Source organism: Myotis lucifugus, unplaced genomic scaffold (genome assembly GCF_000147115.1).
Source record: "Myotis lucifugus unplaced genomic scaffold, Myoluc2.0 scaffold_1469, whole genome shotgun sequence".
Taxonomy (NCBI): Eukaryota; Metazoa; Chordata; class Mammalia; order Chiroptera; family Vespertilionidae; genus Myotis; species Myotis lucifugus.
Window position 1 is genome coordinate 12,295 of NW_005872517.1, and position 23,725 is coordinate 36,019.

The 23,725-nt window shown below is 41.1% G+C and overlaps 1 protein-coding gene across 1 annotated transcript in view; it reads right to left on the reverse strand.

Moving 5' to 3' along the window:
- The window catches only part of LOC102431880 (TBC1 domain family member 23-like), a 31,207-nt gene extending 9,196 nt beyond the window's left edge, over nucleotides 1–22,011 (reverse strand). The window contains exon 1 of the mRNA XM_014449859.2: nucleotides 21,747–22,011. Coding sequence (XP_014305345.1) covers nucleotides 21,747–21,799 — 53 coding nt within the window. The 5' untranslated portion in view covers nucleotides 21,800–22,011. The remainder of the gene's footprint in view (nucleotides 1–21,746) is intronic.
- Between the last annotated feature and the right edge of the window lie 1,714 nt (nucleotides 22,012–23,725).

The window sequence follows — 23,725 nt, forward strand, 5'->3', positions numbered from 1 at the left end:
GGGTATACACAAAGCGGGATATACATATGCAATGTGATATTTTTCGGCCTTGAGAGAGAGAGAAATTTGACATATGCTACACACTCGGATGAGTCTCGAGAGAAATTTCTCTATATATATATAAAAGCTCTAAGTGTGTGTCATCCTCGCGTGTGACCCTTGCATGATGGCCCCCCAAGATGGCTGTGTGCAAAGGGGGGGCAGGGCCCCGGGGGCCTCCGCGCGGTGAGGTCTGGGGGTCCCATGGCCTTGCGCAGCACGGAGGAGCCAGTCCCAGCGTCTCTACTGCCTCGCGTGGAAGAGGCAGTTTGTGGCAGGAGAGGGCAGTTGTGGGCAATTGGGCTGGTAGGGGAGGGCAGTTGTGGGCGATAGGGCTGGCAGGGGAGGGCAGTCGTGGGTGATTGGGCCAGCAGTGGAGGGCAGTTAGGGGGATCAGGCTGGCAGGCAGAGGCAGTTAGGGGCTATCAGGCAGGCGGGCAGAGGCAATGAGGGGCGATTAGGCAGGCAGAGGAGCAGTTAGGGGCATCAGGAAGGCATTCAGAGTGGTTAGGGGCAATCAGGCAGGCAGGCAGAGGGGTTAAGGGCAATTAGGCAGGCAGGCGAGTGGTTAGGAGCCAGTGGTCCCGAATTACAAGAGGGATGACCCCCGCTTCCCCCTGTACAAATTTCATGTACCAGGCCTCTAGTTCTTCAATAAGCAGAAGCCATGAAAACAACTACTCTTGATATACTGGACAGTAGCTAACTTTCATTATTATTATGTTTTTAATCCTCACCCGAGGATATTCTTTCCACCTATTTCTTTGTTTTTTGGGGGGGGGGGGAGAAAAAAATCTATGTGAGAGAGACACATTGATTGGCTGCCTCCTGCACCACCCCAATCGGGGATTGAGCCTGCCACTGAGGTATGTGCCCCTGACCGGCAATCAAACCCATGACATCTTTGGTCCGAGGACCAACGCTCCAACCAAACCGGCCAGGGCAAACCTTTTTCTTATTGTAACAACCATTTTAGAGAAATTGGACAATGTATAAAAAAAATGTACAAACCAACTATAATTCCACTACCATGAAAGAACTACTATTCACATTCATTGAATTACTTTTCTTCATATACATGTATTTAAATATGTGTGTGTGTGTGTGTAGAGACATATATGAAGCAAAACTGGATTATCCTAATTATATAAATTTACATCCTGTAGGATTCACTTAACTATATTTTCCCAAAAAAGTTATGGACATTTCTCCAAGTCATTCAGTACTCTTTATAATTTGGATTTTTAATGGCTGAGTAACTGATTTGGCTATTCCTCTAGAGTTTGGTATTCAGGTGCTTTCTCAAATTTCCTTGCATTAACCTTTCCCACTTATCCTTAGCACAAATTCCCTCAAGAATTACTCAATATTCAATAAATATATTTTAATATAAAAAGACATAAAAATTTAGAATTATGGTGATATCCATGAGAACAAAAACCAAAATTGTGAAAGGTGGCTACTTCTGAAAAATGAGATAGAAAAGAGACTCTCACTCCTCACATAGCATAAGTCAGTACAAAATGAGTATAATAAGTGCTGTATTTGTATATACTGCTTGAATATTTAAATAATATTTATGAATTCCTCTTTAACATTTATACCCTTTCACCAAGCAATAATCGAGAATGGTAAAATGATTCAGTTACAATCATGTTAAAAAGCAGTGATTATTATAACTATGGTGGCTAATGTAAAAAAGATACAATAACAAGTGTTGGTATTCATGTGGAGAAACTGGAATCCTCATACCCTGCTGGCAGGAATGTCAAGTGGTGCAGCCATTTTGGAAATCAGTTTGACAAAACCTCAAAATCTTAAACATAAACTACCACTCTACTCCTAGGTAGATACCCAAGAACACTCAAAACATACATCCACACAAACACTTGTACATGAACCACAAAATATTACACTCCACACCCTTTATGATGGCAAGGATGTAGAGAAATTGTGCATTGCTGGTGGGAATTTAAAATGGTGCAGCCTCTGTAGAAAAGTTCAGCAGTTCCTTAAAAATAGAGTTACCATTTAATCTAGCAATTCCACTTCTGGATATATATCCAAAAGAACTAAAAGCAAGGGCTCAAACAGATATTTGTAAATCCATGCTCATAGCAGCATTATTCACACTAGCCAAAAACAACCCAAATATTCATAGATGGAATAATGAGTAAACAAATTGTGGTATATACATACAATGGAATATTAATCAGCCTTAAAGAGGAAATTCCTGCATATACTATGCAACATGGATAAACTCTGAAGACAAATGCTAAGTGAAATAAACCAGTCACAAAAGGGCAAATATTATATGAGCTGACTTATGTTAGGTGCCAAAAACAGGCAAACTCTTAGAGACAGGAAGTAGAATAGAGGTTACCAGGGACTGGAGGTTGGGAGACTGGGGGTTACTGTGTAATGAGATGATGAAAAATTCTGGAAATGGTAGTGGTGATGGTTGTACAACATTGTGAATGTATTTATTCTCACAGGACTGTAAACACTAAAATAGTAAATTTTATATTATGTATGTTTAACACATTAAAAAAGGCAATGACAAAAAACCCATACATGAATTTTTGCAACATAATTCATAGCACCAAAACAGAAATAATCCAAATGTCCATCGTCCCTGATGAATGGATAAATAACATGTAATATATTCATACAATGGAATATCACTCAAGAATAAAAAGTAATAAAGTACTGATTCATGCAATACTGGATGAACCTTAAAAACAGTATACAAGTGAAAGAAACCAGCAAAAGGCCACATATTGTATGATTCCATTCACATGAAATGTTCAAAATAAGCAAATGGATAGAGACAGTAGACCAGTGGGATCTGGGGTGACAGGGGAATGAGAATGACTGTTAATGGGCATGGGGTTTCTTTTTGGGATAATGAAAATATTCTATCCTATCTAATAATAGACAAACATGGTAATTAACCGTACCTCCGACACGCTTCCCATTGGCTAATCAGGGCGATATGCAAATTAACTGCCAACCAAGATGGCGGCTGGCAGCCAGGCAGCTGAAGGGAACAGGAGGCTTGCTTGCTCCAGTGATGGAGGAAGCGAAGGTTCCCCGCCTGCCACTGCCGGCCTCTGAGCTGCAGTCTAAGAAACAATGTTGCAATTATAGAAGCTAAACAAACCTCAGAAACCTGCTTTCAGCCAGCCGGGCCTCAGAGCTGGAGTTGCAACAGTGTTTCAATTATAGAAGCCAAACAAACTGAGGTCTCAGAGCTGGAGCCGAGCCTCCCAGCTAAAGCCGGCTCTCAGCTCCAGTGACAGCTATAGAAGGTAAATAAATTCCAGAATTACAAAAAAGAAAAAGAAAAAAAGGAGAGGTTGGGAGTTTCAGTCACCCGCCAGCCTGAAAACGGCCCTCAGCCCCTCACCCAGACTGGCCAGGCACCCCAGTGGGGACCCCCACCCTGAAGGGGGTGTGACCAGCTGCAAACACCCATCAGCCCCTCACCCAGGCTGGCCAGGCACCACAGTGGGACCCCCACCCTGATCCGGGACACCCTTCAGGGCAAACCAGCCGGCCCCCACCCATGCACCAGGCCTCTATCCTATATAATAAAAGGGTAATATGCAAACTGACCCTAACAGAAGAACGACTGGGAATGACTGGTCACTATCACACACACTGACCACCAGGGGGCAGATGCTCAATGCAGGAGCTGTCCCCTGGTGGTCAGTGAGCTCCCACAGGGGGAGCTCTGCTCAGCCACAAGCCAGGCTGCTGGCTACCAGCACAGCGGTGGTGGTGGGAGCCTCTCCCGCCTCCTCAGCAGCACTAAGGATGTCCGACTGCAGTTTAGGCCTGCTCCCCGCTGGCAAGTGGACATCCCCCGAGGGCTGCCGGGCTGCCAGAGGGATGTCTGATTGCCATCTTAGGCCCAATCCCCCGGGGAGCGGGCCTAAACCAGCAGGTTGTCATCCCCTGAGGGGTCCCAGACTGCGAGAGGGCACAGGCCAGGCTGAGGGACCCCCTACCCCCGAGTGCACAAATTTTTGTGCACCGGGTCTCTAGTACTTAGATAATGATGACGACTGCCCAATTCTGTGAAAATACTAAAACCACTAAACTATACATTTTAAATAGGTGATTTTATGATACACGAATTATATCTTCACTAAACATGTTACCAAAAGAAGCAACTCTTCAGAAAAAAGTTTAAGAGCTCCTTAATTTAGGACTTTTAGAGGAAGCTACTATGTCAAACCCTCACATATCATTTCAATGAAGGGAGTACTGTTCATCACTATGAAGGGTTCAAATCACACCTTAGATTGTTAAGGGGTTAAGAGTTTGTCTTGTCTCTTTAATTCCTTAAATTGATTAGGAGTACATGGTAACTATCATTGTGGGAAAGGAACAGACTCTAAATAGTTGCCACAGCAGCTCAATAGCAAAAGCACCAAGAAATTAAGGATATAAAAGGCTTAGAGGCAAAGTGTTATAGAGAAAATAGTATAAAATTCAAAATCAGAAAACATGATATCAAACTCCACACACTTAACAGTTAGTTGTCTGCCCTAGAATACAAATTCAGTTTCTTCACTGAGATGGGGTAGAAAGAATACGAATTTTATCCTGTTCTACCGAAGTATCTCTCCAAGTCCTCTTTTCCATTCTATCGTAATGCCTACAGCTTGCCTGAATCTATCCTTTTCAACGTTCTCTTTCAGGACAGTCTCCATGCAAGACTCCATAGACATTGAAGCCTTCACGGTTTTTCAAAGGAGAACAGGGTCATACACTGAGTTACTATTCAAAGGAACCATTTATGGGTACATGTGACACATCCCGAGAGACATATAAAACAACAATAAATTGTGGGGAAAAAACTAAAATTAGAAGACAAGAGAAAACTTGAGTCTAGGGCAGTGATGGCAAACCTATGACGCGTGTCAGAGGTGACACGCCAACTCATTTTTTTGGTTGATTTTTCTTGGTTAAATGGCATTTAAATATATAAAATAAATATCAAAAATATGTCTTTGTTTTACTATGGTTGCAAATATCAAAAAATTTATATATGTGACACGGCACCAGAGTTAAGTTAGGGTTTTTCAAAATGCTGACACGCCGAGGTCAAAAGGTTCGCCATCACTGCTCTAGGGGTATGAAGACACTTCATTTAGTCAAGAATAAATATTTAAAGACAAAGTAAGTACTCAATATATGTTGTTTTTTAAAAAAAATAATAAAAGAGCCCTAGAATTGAGCAATTAGCAATAATTCCCAGCAACTTATTAGATGGTCTGGAGGACTTCCCACAACCTATTCAACTTCAGAATAGCACTTACACCTGAGAATATTGAGATTAATTTCTAAAACACTTGAGAGGATGTTTTCTGGATTTAGAAAAATGTTTTTTTTTAATTAATGAAGCCTCTTAGCATATCAAATAAATGAAATCAACTTCACCAGTTTTCAAAATCCCATCATTTTTCTGTAATTGTAAAAAAATATATATATATTGAAAAACCAAGATGGCGGCATAGGTAAACACTGGAGATTGCTGCCTCACACAACCACTTCAAGAATACAACTAAAAGACGGAACGGACATCATCCAAAACCACAGGAAGGCTGGCTGAGTGCAAATTCTACAACTAGAAGGAAAGAGAAAAGCATATCGAGACTCAGATGAGGTGCGGTGCGGAAGTACAGAGGTACGGAGGTGCATGCGGAGAGGGCTGGCGGCTGAGGACACAGTTGTCTTTTTCAATCGGGAGGGAGCCTCAAGCTCTGAGCTCCAGTTCCGGGCGAGTCTCTGGGGACCCAGACTCATACGGGAGAAACTGGACTGTCTGGCATCGGTGGGAACTCGAGGGCGGCTTTCTCTCAGAGGTGCTTGCAGCAATTGCCGGGACAATGAGAAGCAGGGCCTCTGAGGGCAGCCATAGCTGCTTGCTCCGCCCTGTTGATCCCCTGGGACCCCGCCCCGCCCAAGCCGCAAGTTAGGCATGGAGGCTTTTGCATATGAAAGGCCTGGCCCTTTGCAATCTGAAAATTACCTAACAAATTGCAGCTGGCCCAAGGACCCAGGCAACTTGCATTGCTTCACACCTGGCTCTTACTGGATAGCCTCAGGCAGAGGCTAGATTAGCACCTCCTTAGAGATCCAGGAGCCAGTGTGCCCAGTAGTCAGAGTGGGACCATCCAGATTACAACTCCTCAGATCCATAAAGGACACATTCAGGGGGCAGACTCAGTGAGCACCAAAGCCCCACTGAAGCAAGTCTTGCCCCGGAGGTGTGTCTCCAGCACAGAAGTTCCCCCACTGCAGACACAGCTGATTCTCACAGCCAATTGGCCTGGAGGTCAATTCCTCCCAGTAATACCTACAACAATCAAGGCTTAACTACAACAAGACTGTGCACAAAGACCACAAAGGGGTGCACCAAGAGTGTCCACCTCAAGTGATTGGGGAGGCTGAGCCACTGGGCCCTATAGGACATCTAGCACAGAAAGTCACTCTATCAACACAGGGAAGCAGCCAAAATGCGGAGACAAAGAAACAGGACACAAATGACAGAAATGGAGGAAAGCAAACTATTGGATACAGAGTTCAAAGCCACACTTTTAAGGTTTTTCAAGAATTTTCTAGAAACCGCTTACAAATTTAGTAAGACCCTCAAAAAGACGGGTGAGACCGCCGATAAATTTAGTGAGATCCTCAAGAAATCTAGTGAGACCATCGAGGGTATGAAAAAAGACCAACTAGAAATTAAGCATACACTGACTGAAATAAAGGATATTATGCAGAGTTCCAACAGCAGACTAGAGGATCGCAAGAATCAAGCCAAAGATTTGAAATACGAAGAAGCAAAAAACACCCAACTGGAAAAGCAAAACGAAAAAAGAATCCAAAAATACGAAGATAGTGTAAGGAGCCTCTAGGACAGCTTCAAGCGTACCAACATCCGAATTATAGGGGTGCCAGAAGAAGAGAGAGGGCAAGATATTGAAAACCTATTTGAAGAAATAATGACAGAAAACTTCCCCTACCTGGTGAGAGAAATAGACTTACAAGTCCAGGAAGCATAGAGAACCCCAAACAAAAGGAATCCAAAGAGGACCACACCAAGACACATCATAATTAAAATGCCAAGGACAAAAGACAAAGAGAGAATCTTAAAAGCAGCAAGAGAAAGACAGTCAGTTACCTACAAGGGAGTACCCATACGACTGTCAGATGATTTCTCAACAGAAACTTTGCAGGCCAGAAGGGAGTGGCAAGAAATATTCAAAGTGATGAATGCCAAGAACCTACAACCAAGATTACTTTATCCAGCAAAGCTATCATTCAGAATTGAAGGTCAGATAAAGAGCTTCACAGATAAGGAAAATCTAAAGGAGTTCATCACCACCAAACCAGTATTATATGAAACTAGAGGTCCAGTGCACAAAAATTTGTGCACTCGGGGGTAGGGGGGTCCCTCAGCCCAGCCTGTGCCCTTTCACAGTCTGGGACCCCTCGGGGGTGACCACTTGCTGGCTTAGGCCTGCTCCCCGGGGGAATTGGGCCCAAGATGGCAATCAGACATCCCTCTGGAAGCCCGGCAGCCCTCGGGGATGCCCACTTGCCAGCGGGGAGCAGACCTAAGCTGCAGTCAGACATCCTTCGAGCTGCTGAGGAAGCAGGAAAGGCTCCCACCACCACTTCTGTATGGCAGCCGTCAGCCTGGCTTGTGGCTGAGCAGAGCTCCCTCCTGTGAGAGCGCACTGATCACCAGAGGGCAGCTCCTGCATTGAGCATCTGCCCCCTGGTGGTCAGTGTGTGTCATCGTGGGCAGTCATTCCCAGTCTTTCTGCTGTTAAGGTCAGTTTGCATATTACCCTTTTACTATATAGGATAGAGGCCTGGTGCATGGGTGGGGGCCGGCTGGTTTGCTCTGAAGGGTGTCCCAGATCAGGGTGGGGGTCCCGCTTGGGTGCCTGGCCAGCCTGGGTGAGGGGCTGATGGCTGTTTGCAGCTGGTCACACCCCCTTAGGGTGGGGGTCCCCATTGGGGTGCCTGGCCAGCCTGGATGAGGGGCTGATGGCTGTTTGCAGCTGGTCACACCCGCTTCAGGGTGGGGGTCCCCACTGGAGTGCCTGGCCAGTCTGGGTGAGGGGCTGAGGGCCTTTTTCAGGCTGGTGGGTGACTGAAGCTCCCAGCCTCTTTTTTTTTTTTTTTTTTATTCTGGGATTTATTTACCTTCTATAGCTGTCACTGGAGCTGAGAGCCAGCTCCAGCTCTGAGGCAGTGGCTGGCTGAAAGCAGGTATCTGGGTTTGTTTAGCTTCTATAATTGAAACTCTGTTGCCATCACTGGCACTCTAAGCCATGAGGCCCCAGCTGGCTGAAAGCAGGTATCTGGGGTTTGTTTAGCTTCTATAATTGCAACATTGTTGCATCCAGAGCTCAGAGCTGGTCTGCGGCAGGTGGTGAACCTTGGCTTCCTCCATCACTGGAGCAAGCAAGCCTCATGTTTGCTTCAGCTGTGTGGCTACCGGCCGCCATCGCTGTTGGCAGTTAATTTGCATATCCTGCTGATTAGCCAATGGGAAGCATAGCGGAGGTATGGTTAATTACCATGTTTGTCTATTATTAGATAGGATGCTGAAAAGTATCCTTTAAGAAGAGGAAGAAGAAAAAGGTAAAGATACAAATTATGAACAACAAATACACATCTATCAACAAGTGAATCTAAAAATCAAGTAAATAAATAATCTGATGAACAGAATAAACTGGGGATTATAATAGAATCAGGGGCATAGAAAGGGAGTGGACTAACTATTCTTGGGCGGGAAATGCATGGGGGGGATGTGGGAAGAGACTGGACAAAAATCGTGCACCTATGGATGAGGACAATGTGGGGGGGTGAGGGCGGAGGGTGGGGTGGGAACCGGGTGGAGGGGAGCTATGGGGGAGAAAAAAGAGAAACAACTGTAATAATCTGAACAATAGAGATTTAATTAAATATATATATATATATATTGAAAGATAATTAAGAGTTAAAAAAAAAACACACCAAAAAACAACACTTAGGACCAAGAATATATAAACTTAAAAGCAGAGTACAGAGAAACTATAAAGAAAATCCTATAACCAAACTTAAAAAAATTGATTTTGTGTCTTAAAGTGTCAGGGTCTAAGATATATTATTGTCTGATTCAAATAAACACACAAAAGCTGAATTACTGGGGAAATCAATAAAAGCTCCAAGGGTGTTATGTAAACATCTTAAACATGTTATTCCATTGCACAGGATATTGTTCAAACCTCTGAGTCTGCTAGTAGTATTAAACAGCACCCAGAGATAAAATGGACTCTGAAATCTTCACTGAAAGTATTTCTAGCATTCAAAAATATAAAGAGCAGTATATCTGTCATTGTTATTCTCCTTTCCTCAAATACTAGTATTTCCACATGTGCTTATTCAAAAGCTCCTGTACATGACCTTCTCCCTTTCAAAAAGTCATCTTTCTCTTTCTCTTTCCAGTTCAATTCCCTAAAACAGTGGTTTCCACTCATTCTCTCATTATCTGAAACTCTCAACTGCTCTACTAAAAATGCTCCAAGAAATCATTAGCCATTTTTCTCAGTCCTCATCCTCCTTATATACTCTGCAAAATTAGCCTTTTCTTAAAACAATCCTTCAGTTTCCAGTAATTCTCCTATACCTCTCTTTAACCCATGCTCTGAATTCTTTCCTTCCGACAAAAGTATTCTTTCATTCAAACCGTCAATAAATATGTACCAAGCACCTACTACATGCTAGCCAATGTGTGAGGCACTATATTATGCGAGCAGTGAAGAAAAAGTCCATGCTCTCATGTATTTGACATTCTCGCTGACTATTCCAAGGTTTTGGCCCAAGTTCTATTATCTAAAACCCATTGAACAGAGGTGGGGGAGCTCTATCCGAGGTATAGTCCATTCATATTTGTTGAGAATGTGTAAGCCACAATAAGCAAAGATTAACCATGACAGGCCAGATTGCATGAATACACACACACACACACACACACACACACACACACACACACACAAATACTCAGGCACAAACTTCTAATCAATTATTTAAAACTTGAAAATGATCAGCTAATTAGTTGTGAGCACTAGCAAACTGTAAAAGTGCGTAACAGTGGCAAGTTGCACATGTTGCATTGTGGTTTAATGACTTACTTTGTGCCATCATATTTCTAGTTATTTCTTAATTTCCAGGTCAGGAGACATCAGAACCAAAGCTTTGTCTGGACTTACATTGCTACTATTGTTAATACACTGGTTACAAATTACTATCACATGAAAACTCTCTAATTCATTCCTAAATATTTTATGTGACATTTGGTAGAAATGGAAATAGGACAACTTTGTTACAGATTAATTTGTACAGTAGATATAAAGTTCAATGACCATACATGTATGTACTGTCCAACTTATTTTAAAATAATCTCAAACCTTCCTAATAACAACAATATGATAGCACATTCAGAAATGACCACGACCATGTGGGAACACAATTTGATCATTGAGGAATCTTGAAATTATCTGCATTTTAGTCAGAATCAGACATATTTGTTGCAGCATTTTAACAAGTTGCATATTTGCATACCAAAGGGAAAAAAAATACCCCATTCATCAGATTTTTAAAAATTAGTGGAATTCTGAATCAGAATTTGAGCCACAAAAAGCAGCTTTGGAAAAGTCCCTTTTCAATTAATGTAATCCTTTCCAGAATTTGAGTTTAACCAGGATCTTGTGCTAAGTAAACAAGGTGCTAAACCTAGTCTTATTGGCTTGACAAGTCAAACAAACATGATAACTACAGTATTTCAGCATTGCAATTGACAAAGGAAATAGAGATCATAGAATGTTCTCTATGTAAACTACTAAACTTAACTACAAATGGAGCAGATGCTGTAAATCTTCATAGACTTATTTTTGATCCACAGTCCATGTAGATCAAATTGCACCAATGGTACTTTTTCCCCTGCTAAGAAAAAAACTCATCTTCCTACGCAAAAAGTAACTTTTCTACATGTGTAATGTTGCAATGCATTTTCTGTAAGACTTTGCTTACAAAATAGAAGAATATCTTCTCTACCAAGGAGAAGTTAACTTTAGAGAGTGCTCTAAATCCTTTCCTCTTTCATGCTTCCTCAAAACAAAGTTCTGAACTGTTCTTTTCTATACACATGAGGTGACTTTCCAGCACTTTTAATGCAAAAAGTAATGCATCAGGGTTCCACCACCACCACCAATGCAGTAGTTTATTTGGAAGCTGAAAACAGATTGTATCCTTTGCCTAAGAGAAATAATACACTGAAAACAGCAAAAGTCAACACAAAATAGCACAATGTTTCTATTACAAACTTCCACATTATCCAAAATATAATGAGAAAAGAAATACCCCAAATACTCCTTTTCTTGAAACTATCATTTTGGAAAATAAAGGAACAACTATTGCAAATAAGGTGATAACACTTTGCAACAACTGGACAATTCTTTCTAAGGGTACTTTATCAACTGGAGATCATAATATAGCAAAGAAGTAGATGACAGATTTATATTTCTCCATGGATTACAATCATCAATAATTTATTTGGAAAAAGAGGATCTCATTTATTTCATATCAGTGACTACATCTAAATAGAATCTATAATATAAAGCTCAAGATTTTCTGATATTTAATAACACACCTGTATGAGATAAATACATCCTTCTATGTGTCACTTTTATATTTCAAAACAAAGGCTGGAAATTTTTTAAAGGGAAAATAACCATAAACAAGTTATTTTAAGAACTTAATTCTCCAACATCACTGAATAAAAATAGAAAACAACAGAAAAATTACTGTGCTGATAAAGTTATTAACACTATGTGATTGCTTATATGTTCTAACTAAATTTTATTATTATGTTCTCAGTATATAAATAAGTAAATCAAAATAAGTTATAATTCTATTTTTGTATGTGATGTACATATAGTATAACATATCATTGTTATATATTTACACAGATTTAATATACTATATATATAAAACCCTAATATGCAAATAGACTGAACGGCAGAACAACTGAACAACCAGTCACTATGACGTGCACTGAACACCAGGGGGCGTACGCGGAACATGGTGGGCATCAGCCAAGGCGGGATGGTGGAGCAGGTGAGCAGGGACACCAGACAAAGGCAGGGCGCTGGTCACTGTCATCGGGGCAAGCCTCTGGTGGTAACTGAAAATTCTTTGCTCCCCCATGCCACTAGCAGGTGTGAGCACAGCAGGTGCTGTCAGCGTGTGGGAGTGGCAGCGACAAGAGCAGGGCTGCGGGCAGACAGGGGACCAGGGGCCATGGCAGCAGGGGCCGGGCGAGGGTGCGGAGGATGGGCCAAGATCCACCCCTGTGCCCACCGCAGCCTTGCGGCCCACAGTTCTTTCAAGGCGCACGAATTCGTGCACTAGGCCCCTAGTGCAGTGGTCGGCAAACTGCGGCCCCTTGAGTGTGGCTCTTCCACAAAATACCACGTGCGGACAGTGCGACTGAAACTTCGTGGTCACACTCAAGAGGCCAAAGAGCCGCATGTGGTTCATGAGCTGCAGTTTGCCAACAACTGCCCTAGTATATTATAAAATACATTTAGTTAAATATTAATATAAATTAGACACATATTATCTAGATGCTATATGTACCATAATATTTTACGGTAAAATAACTAGTCTCTTTAAGTAATTTTTGGCAAGGGATATGTGGGCACATTATGAAATCTGAAGAGATATAAAGCTATAGTATATAACGCTCTGTATCACAGCCCACCATATCAATCATGAAGGATTTGTCATCTGATCACCTGTATCACAGCCCACCATATCAATCATGAAGGATTTGTCATCTGATCACCCTAAGCCTGTCCTCTCATGTCTAACAAGGCAACAACAATAATTCATAACTTCCCTTTCTCAAAGAATTGTTAAAGGAGCCAAATGAGATGATATATATATGTGTATATATATGTGTGTGTGTGTGTGTGTGTGTGTGTATGCATTATATAAAGAATAAAGTTCTATAAAATATATTTTCTTATATCTTCTTGCTGAAATTATTGAATACCACCATAAGCAATCAGTTTTATATAACTGCTTGTAAGGAAAGAACACACTATAGCATTCCCACCCAACTATGAAACGCTATGTCAGCTTAAGGATAAGAAAAAAAAAACTCCTTTAACTTTCACAAGAAAAAGGAAGAAGAGTTAAAAACACATGATTTATTAGTCATTATATTTTCAGCTAGGTCAAAAGGCTAGCCCTTAAAAACGGATATACATTAAATTTCAGCATATACCTTTTATTTTCACTGGCTTTTATCTTACTGTTCTTGCAGTTCCACAAGAAACAACTGGCTCTTACGAACCTAACATGAGGGACTGATTTGTTTCCCATCTATATTTTTCAAAATCTAAATAAGTCACTTCAAACATTGCTACATTTTAAAACTGTATCATTCTATTCTACTCTGTTAGAGAATGTGACTTCCAAAAATACCAGTATTTAGATAACTTCAGAAGATATTCACGTATCATTCCTAGGGCTAAAATAATGAAAAAAATTCATTATTTTAGTGCCCAAGCAAGGCAGAACAATACACAATTCTGGCTTTAAATTTGTTTCAAATGTTTTTTAAACACTGCTTAGCAGCTTGAATATAATCAGTACTTAGTTAATGTTTATTGAATGAAGTATGAATGAATGCTTTGCTAAATTTTCTTTTTCTTTTTGATACATGGAGGGGGTAGGCATTGTCTTGGGCTTATACCTAATAGAATCCAACTTTCAGCATAAACAGCAGAAATGATTTGCCAAGCATATTTTATCAATTCTGTTCAGAAAGCCAGTTGAGCCCTAGCTGGTTTGGCTCAGTGGATAGTGTCAGTCTGAGGACTGAAGGGTCCCAGGTTCGATTAGGTCAAGGGCACATGCCTGGGTTGTGGACTTGATCTCCAGTAGGGGTTGTGCAGGAGGCAGCCAATCAATGATTCTCTCTCATCATTGATGTTTCTATTTCTCCCTCTCCCTTCCTTTCTGAAATCAATAAAAATATATTTAAAAAAGAAAAGAGAAAGCTAGCTGAGCACTGCAATACATTTAACAGGGTGTTCCAGAACTACCTGAACTGTGGCACTATACTGAGATAGGGAAAGCCCCTGTACTCTATGCTCTAAGTACAAATAAATGTTAACATAGTAATTAAATCCTCGAAGTAAATTATTATTTACGAATTACCTCTAAAAACAATAAAACCTGAATTACAATACAAACATTCATGTAAATAGTATAAATAAAAATAAATAACATTTCTAATCTGTTTGCCTTCTGCTTATCTATAATAATAAAGCATATTATGCTTTATTATTATAATTGTAATAATAATATTATTATTATTATTATAATTAGACAGGATGTCCTTCCAGAACACCTTCTGGACAAAGCCAGGGCTGTGAGGGAAGCCTGGGTCCCGGGTGCCAAAGGGAAGCCAGTGCTGGCAGCCGGGGAAAGGAAGGCCTACTCTTGCACAAATTTCGTGCATTGGGCCTCTAGGAATCTATAAAATCAGTTGTCACTTAAAACCCATATTTCAAACTGTTCCAAGTCCCTGCTTTCAATTTTTGTACATACCCAGAGTCGAACTGATTGATCATGTGGTAGTTCTATGTTTAACTGTGTCGAGCAACCCACTATACTGTTTTCTACAGTGGCTTCACCATTTTATGTTCCCACTATCCATACACAAGGGTTCCAATTCCTCCTCATCCTTGTGAACAATTGTTATTTTCTGTGTTATTTTTTAAAAATAATAGCTATCCTGATGGGTGTGAGGTGGTATCTCATTGTGATTCTGATTGGTGTTTCCTAATGATTAGTGATGTTGAGTGGCAATTCATGTGCTTATTGGCCATATTTATTCTTCTTTGGAGAAATGTTTATTCAGGTGTCCTTTGTCCATTTTTGAATTGGGTTGTATATTTGTTGTTGAGTGTAATATTACCATTTTTATTAACATTTTTGAATATTTCAAATTATTTTTCTGAATATATATCTATGTGTATACTAATTTTATAAAAATTAGACCATCTTCTACATAGTTTTTAATCTTTAAAAATTTTGAAGTATAACACACATACATTAAAGTCCAAAATACAAATACAATTCAAATCAAATACTCAACCACCACACAGGTCATGAAATAAAATATTGCCAGCTCCTGGAAATTCCCTTCATGCCCATTACTCACCCTGTAGAAGCTACTGTTCGGACTTTCATGATAATCCTTTTCTAGTCATTCGTCATAATTTTACCACTTAAACATGAACCCTTAAAAACACAACACTTTTGTTTTACCTATTTTTAAAATTTGATATAAATACAATCATACAAAATGTAATCACATAAAAATGTCCATGCAAAATGTCCCTATTTTAGAGGAAGACATAAACAAATAGAAGAATAGACCATGTTCATGGAATAGTAGAATCAACATCATTAAAATGTTACACCACCCAAAGTAATCTATAGATTCAATGCCATCCCCATTAAAATACCAACGGCATACTTCAAAGATCTAGAACAAACTCTCCAAAAATTCATCTGGAATAAAAAAAGACCCCGAATAGCTGCAACAATCTTGAGAAAGAAGAACAAAGTTGGAGGGATCACAATATATATCAAGCTATACTACAAAGCCACTGTTCTCAAAACTGCCTGGTACCGGCACAAGAACAAACATATACACCAGGGGTCCTCAAACTACGGCCCACAGGCCACATGCAAATACAAATATTGTATTTGTTCCCGTTTTGTTTTTTTACTTCAAAATAAGATATGTGCAGTGTGCATAGGAATTTGTTCATAGTTTTTTTTTAAACTATAGTCCGGCCCTCCAACGGTCTGAGGGACAGTGAACTGGCCCCCTGTTTAAAAAGTTTGAGGACCCCTGATATAGACTAATGGAACAGAATAGAGAATCCAGAAGTCGACCCAAGCCATTATGCTCAATTAATATTTGACAAAGAGCATACGTTGGAGTCAAGACAGTCTCTTCAATAAATGGAGTTGGAAAAATTGGATGAATACATGCAAAAAAATGAAACTAGGCCATCAACTTACACCATACACAAAAATGAGCTAAAAATGGATAAAAGACTTACACTTAAGGCAGGAAACCATAAAAATCTTAGAAGAAGCCATCAGCAACAAAACAGCAGACATTTGTCATAGCAATATCTTTACTGATACAGCTCCTAGAGCAGTGATGGCGAACCTTTTGAGCTCGGTGTGTCAGCATTTTGAAAAACCCTAACTTAACTCTGGTGCCGTGTCACATATAGAAATTTTTTGATATTTGCAACCATATAAAAAAAAGACTTATATTTTTGATATTTATTTTATATATTTAAATGCCATTTAACCAAGAAAAATCAACCAAAAAAATGAGTTCACGTGTCACCTCTGACACGCGTGTCATAGGTTCGCCATCAAGGAGAAAATAAACAAATGGGACTACATCAAAATAAAAAGCTTCTGCACAGCAAAAGAAACCATCATCAAAACAAGAAAGCCCACTGCATGGGGGAACATACATGCCAGTGTTATATCTGATAAGGGTTTTATCTCCAAAATTTATAGGGAATTCATTCACACAACAAAAGGAAGATAAACAATCCAAACAAAAAATGGGTAAAGGACCTAAATAGACACCTTTCCAAAGAGGACATACAGAAAGCCAAGAGACATATGAAAACATGCTCAAAGTCACTAATCATCTGAGAGACGAAAATCAAAACAACAATGAGGTACCATCTCACACCTGTCAGAATGTCTATCATCAACAAATCAACAAATGACAAGTGCTGGTGAGGATGTGGAGAAAAAGGAACCCTCATGCACTGCTGGTGGGAATGCAGACTGGTACAGCCACTGTGGAAAACAGTATGGAGTTTCCTCAAAAAATTAAAAATAGAACTGCCATTTGACCCAGTGATCCCACTTCTAGGAAATATCCCAAGATATCAGAAACACCAATCAGAAAGGATATATGCACCCCTCTGTTCAGAGCAGCACAACTTACCATAGCTAAGATTTGGAAACAGTCTAAGTGCCCATCAGCAGATGAATGGATTAGAAACCTGTGGTACATCTACACAATGGAATACTATGCTCCTGTACAAAGGAAGGAACTCCTACCATTTGCAACAGCATGGATGGACCTGAAGATCATTATGCTAAGCGAAATAAGCCAGTCAGAGAAAGATAAATATCATATGATCTCACTCATTTGTGGAATATAATGAACAACATAAACTGATGAACAAAAATAGAACCAGAGTCATAGACTGTCCAACCTATGAGGGAAGGCAGGGGGTGAGGAGGTAAGAGATCAACCAAAGGATATGCATGCATATGAGCATAACCAATGGACACAGACTGAGGGTGGGAGGGGGTGAGGGCATGTACTGGGGGTTGGAGCGGCTGGGGAGAGGCCAATGGGGGAAAAAGGTGACTTATGAAATACATTAAACAATAAAGAATTTAAAATTTTTTTAAAGCCCCTATTTCAAGATTAGATTAATTTTCTCCTCATTTAAAAAAATATGTATTTATTGATTTCTGAGAGGGAGAGAGCGATAGAAACATCAACATTGAGAGAGAATCATCAATTGGCTGCTTCTTGCACACCCCACAATGGGGAACGAGCCCGCAACCTGGGCATGTGCCCTGACCAGGAATCGAACCATGACCTCCTGGTTCACAGGTTGACGCTCAATTCCTGAGCCATGCCGGCTGGGCTCTCCATTTTTTGTAAGGTGATATCTAGTCTTCCCAGAACCCCAAGCTGTCAATATTCTTCTTAAACAACAGGTTCCATTCTCTTTCATATTAAATGCATTTATTTACTGATTATATCATGTCTGAAACTGTAATCACCTACTCAAGTGACATTTTAAATCTCTTCTCATATTTCAATGCTTATGAAATGGGAAGCACTGAGAATACTACTCACCAAATGCACAAAACTTTGAAAAAGACGCTGTTATTCTCAAAACAATTCCTATTAACAACAGAAGCTTCTTTATGATACTGATATTTTTACAATTTTAGGAAAAGTTTAGCAATAATTTAAGATGAGTTTAGCAATAAATTAAAATGACTTTAAAGTCAAAGTTGTACAAATATTTTAAACTAAGCAAAACAAACTCTGAATACCAACAGTTATACAATTAATGTCTATACAAAAAGATTTTTTAATCATGACTTTAGATCTTTAGGAATTATTTCAGGAAGAAAGCCCAGAAAATGAGACCTTATGTTCAAATCCAAGGCTGATTTCTTCAATACTATGAAGAGCAATTACCAATGTTTGAAATGTAATAATTTAGCATTTTTTATTTTTAAAAACCTGTGGTTTATAGTAATTAAACGTAGATCATTTCAAACTAACCATAAGCAGTTTTACAAGGATATCTTCACATAACTACATGGCTGCAGTTTCAGAAAGTTTGAGAGCTGAGGCAGTTTCTGATAACCTTAGCTTACCATAAAAAGTGAGCACTATACCAGTAATTACACAGCTCACAAAAACACTGGAGTCTGAAAATTTATATGAAATGACAACGTGGTATGTTATTGCACATGATTTTACAAAAATGTGCATTCATTCATACACATACATTCAGAAAATAAACATTTACTGAGCCACCTGCTATCAGCCACTGCCTTTGAGAAGTTCACTATGGAAAGAACAATGATAAACCATGTAATCGGATAAATTATAGTATAATATGTTAGGTGATACAATATAACTTATCCTATGTAATATAGAGAGTAGATTCCTCTGATGAACTCATTCTGAAATACACATTATCTAGAACTTGTTGAGTAGAATTGGTCCATGAACCAGCAAACGGCCATCACCCAGATGCCAGTCAGTCAGAAATACAGAATCTCAGGTCCCAAGCAAATCTACTGAATCAGAATCTGCATTTTTAACAAGATCCCCAGGTAAACCCAATGCATCTAAATTTTGAGAGGCAATCATCTGAAAACCAGTAAATAAGTAAAAGTGATGTCTGGTACTTTTAAGAAGCTTCAGGCCCCATCCTGAGCCTTTTTACAAAGATATACACAATTTTAACAAATTTAGCTACCTAGGTTCACAGATTAGGAACAAATTGGGAAATAGCAATAACAACAAAGAAAAAAGTGGGAGAAAACTAATAAAAAGCATTCTCAAATGGGATCTCTGTAGAAGGCCATTTAACAGCAACAATCTACCCTAACTGCCCTAAAGCTCTCACTATTAGTACAGAAGTGTTACAGTAACTGACTTTCTTAAATGTGATTCCTCTAACTAGACCACATATTCCTTGAGGACAGGGACCTAGTTTTATTCCTAAATGCTTACATTTGTAAAGTGGATGACCCCATGTCACTAAGATGAATTTAGGTTAGGCAATGAGATGTATAACACACTTCAGAAAATTTCCATCTGAAAAAGTTACCAAAAAAATGTAAAACCTCCCCATTCTATAACAACCCATTCATTCATCAAGCACTCTAAAAACAGAGGCTTTACAGAACCCTGTGCTCCAAATCTGAATGTCTCTTCTGACTCTACTCAGACTCACTTCTAGGGGGACTGGTGAGTGGAGTCAGCAGAGAAAAAGGAGAAATATTAGGAGAACGGAGGGAGAGCAGAAATCACAGACCACCCCAGGGTTCCTCCATTCATGACAATAAAAAGAGCAAAAATAAAAAGCCACAACGAAGAGACAGCAACCCTAGAAGAGAACAAATACTACCTCAAGCAACCATTCAGGCCATGTTCCTTGCCCCTGTGAACCAGACACATGCTCACAATCCCAACCAAACAATTCCTCAAAGACACCTTAACTCTAGAAACATTTCCCTCCTGGCCTTCAACCAGGTGCTAACAGTTTAGGATACAATTCTTTCTTCCAAAACAGCAAACTTCACGAAGCTTTATCATTACTCTCGGAACAAATCCGTTTTCTTGCCTATGTCTTTGCTCATGCTCCATTTAGGGGCCGTTCCCATTTGTTAATCTAAATGCATTATCCAAAGTTAATCACTAGCCATGTGTGGCTATTTATCATTTAACATGTGGTTAGACCGAACTGAGATGTAGAGTAAATGTAAAATACGCATTGGATTTTGAAGACTTGATACAGAAAGATGTAAAATTATGTAATTGTTTGGTGTGTTTTTTTTTTACAATGATTACATGTTAAAATAATTAAAAATTAACTTCACCTGTTTCTCTTTAGTTGTTAACATGGCTATTAGAAATATTTAAATTACCTATGTGGCTCACAGTATACTTGTACTGGACAGCACTGATCTAAATCCTGCTCATTCTTTAAGGCCTTATTCAAGCACCTCTGCTTCCATGAAGCTTTCCCCAATGGCTCCACGTGTTGACCTCTCATGACACTTTTATCCACACTCCCAAATAACTGGATCAATTTTACCTTGCTACTGAGTGTACCTGTCAGAGCTCCCCAACTCCAATATAAGCAAATTGGGGAAAGAAACTACATCTAGGGCATCATAAATCTTCCCCATACACCTTGGAGAGTACATGCACTAATGCTTGACGTCTGCTGACTGAGAGCTGAATTTCTCATGTACTATTCTATCTCTCCCTTTCGGTGATTTCCATTTTTCTCGGGGATTCAAGTCCATGTGTACAAATGTCCTGGATTATTCTTATGAACAATGCCAGTGAGCTGTATGCATGTAGCGTGACAAACAAGGAAATCTAAAATTATCGAATACACGTGGTCAGTACATTTCGAACAATTGTAAAAATTCGACAAGCCTCTCAAAGTTCCATTTTTTTTAATAAGACCCTAAAGCTGTATTATGAAGATCAACTATCTCAAAAGTAGGAGCCTTTCCCAAAGATGAACAACACTGGGTGACTAAAGTCTAGCAACAAAATTATTGGAGGTGCTCCCCACAGCCCGAGCATGCAAACGCGGGGGAGCAGCGAGAGCGGGGCCCCACATCGCATCCAAAGCTGTGAACATGGAGCTGGGAGGACAGTGGTAGGAAGGGAAACAATGAGTGAAGAGCAGGAGAAGAATGCTGGAAACGAAGATTAATCTAAGAAACTAAGATTTTTTTTAAAAAAAAGTATCTCAACTCTATCGGAGGGATCCTCCTGGGTGTGTCTGTCAACCTCTGCACCCGCAGGCGGAGGGAGCGAGAGCGAGCGACGGCCCTGCCCTCCCATGGTATTCGGGGCCTCAGACCTGCACCGCGTACTCCCCGCCCCAGCAGCCCACCCGACCTCCCGGCCAGGGCCTCCGGCCGAAGCCAGCCCAGAGCCACCCTCTCCACCCTCTGGAAGCCGGTGGGCGAAGCGGGAGGGCCGAGCTGAGGCCCAGCCCCTGCACGTCGGACACCCCTCTCCCCTCGGGTCCGGCCTTAGCCCCTCCGGCACCTGGGGGCTGAGGCGACCGGGCAGGTGGAGGGGGCGGGGCAGGCGCTGGGACCCGGCGGGGACCGGCCTTCGCGTCCCACGCCGGCGCCCCCGGGTGCCTCCGAGACGGGCAGGGCGGTGAGAAGGCAGCCCGGAGAGCGGTGAGAACCAGCCCCGGGCTTTCACTCACCAGTGGCCGTCGCTAGACTGTGGCAGTGGCAGGACCTCTTCTCCTTCCGCCATTGCTGTTGACGTCCACGTCACTTTGCCGAAAAGTGGACCCGGAGCCGAGACCAACTCAGACTCAGTGTCGTAAAAGGTGCTCGGAAGCCTGGGATTGAGATTCTGGAGAGCGAAAGAAAGAGGGAGGAGGCCAAGGGTCGGGAGGAGCGCAACGTCACGGCGTCCGGGGCCAAAGGCAGCTTTGGGGGCGGAGACTTGGCGGAGGCCGCTTCCCTTCCAAAAACTACAGGTCCCAGGATGCCGCGGGCCCCGGCGGGGCGGAGTGGGCGGGGCTTGGTGAGGGCGGAGGTCGCGGTGTGCGTCGCTCCTCGGCGTCCAGTCGGCGTCCTCATTCCGTCTTGGCGTGGCCCTTGCAAGGCAGAATAGAGTCCTAACTAGTGAAGGGAGGAGGGGAGGTGGGGATTCCACAGGGAAGGCTGAGGTAGGAGGAGAGCCACGTTCCAGTCATTTCCTTCTTTAAAAACTGGGTGTGAAGAAAGATGGGGGTGTTGGGCGGGGCAGGTAAGAGATCAATCAAAGGACTTAGATGCATGCATATAAGCATAGCCAGTGGACACAAGACACTTGGGGGGTGGGGTAAGGGCATTTGCGGGGGGGGGGGGGGGGGGGGCAACCCGGGGAAGGGCCATGGGGGGAAAAAGGAAACCTTTTTCCCCCTTTTTGTTAATTTTTAAAAGAAAAAAAAATTTTAAAAAAAAAAACCCTTGATTAAAAAAAGGAAGAAAGAAAGAAAAGAAGAAAAGAAAAGAAAAGGGAAGAAAGAAAGGAAGAAAAAGAAAGGAAAGGAAGGGAAGAAAGAAAGAAAAGAAAAAAAGAAAGAAAGAAAGGGAAGGAAGGGGGGGGGGAAGGAAGGAAGGAAGGAAGGAAGGAAGGAAAAAAGGAAGGAAAAAGGGAGGAAGGAAGGAAGGAAGGAAGGAAAAAGGGGTTGGGGGTAAAAAAAAAACCCCCCCCCCCCTATTTTGGAAGGGGGGGCAAAAGAAAAAAATGGGCCTAACCCGGTTTGGCTCAGTGGAGAGAGCGTCAGGCTGCCGGACTCAAGGGTCCCGGGTTCGATTCCAGTAAAGAGCATGTACCTTGGTGGCGGGCACATACCCAGTAGGGAGTGTGCGGGAGGCAGCTGATCGATGTTTCTCTCTCATCGATGTTTCTAACTCTCTATCCCTCTCTCTTCCTCACTGTAAAAAATCAATAAAATATATTTTTTAAAAATGACAACAGCCATCACAATGATACCTATCTGCTGTGAATTCCCTGTCTTGAACCATAAATATATAGGTCATATACTAGATTATTATTATTATTGGTCACATTGCATAATGAGGTTGCATCTAATTGGTTAATTCTTGGTACCAGAAATCCTTACATACAAGTATAGGCACCTGACTTTTTAAAAAGTCACTTTGCAGCAAAAAAGGTAGGTAATTACTATTATTATATTTTGTAAATCAATCAAAATTATACATATTTTTCCACATCAGCAAAAATATATATTTTTTGGTGTGCCATAGAATTTTAGTAAGTAGTTTATGTGTGCCATGGGATGGAAAAGGTTGAAAATTCACTGCCCTAGAGTGAGAGTTCAAGAGAGACCAAGATTGAAGCCACAGTATTTTGTATGACCTAGTTCTAAAAGTTACACTCCATCATTTCTGCAATAGCCTATTGGTTACAAAAGTCAGCTCTATTCAACATGGGAGGGAACGATACAAAGGCAAGAATCACCGAGGACCACCTTGGGGGCTGGCTGCCTCTCAAGGTGATATTAGATCCTGCACATTCTTTGACCAGTCACACTTGCCCCTGAGATTCCCTGCTCATATCATTCCAGCTCTGCTCAAGTTTTACCTCCTCTGAACTTGTGAAAGACGGTTAGCACTGTCGTCTGGGCACTAAGTAATACATCATCTTGCATTCTTTAACTCTGAA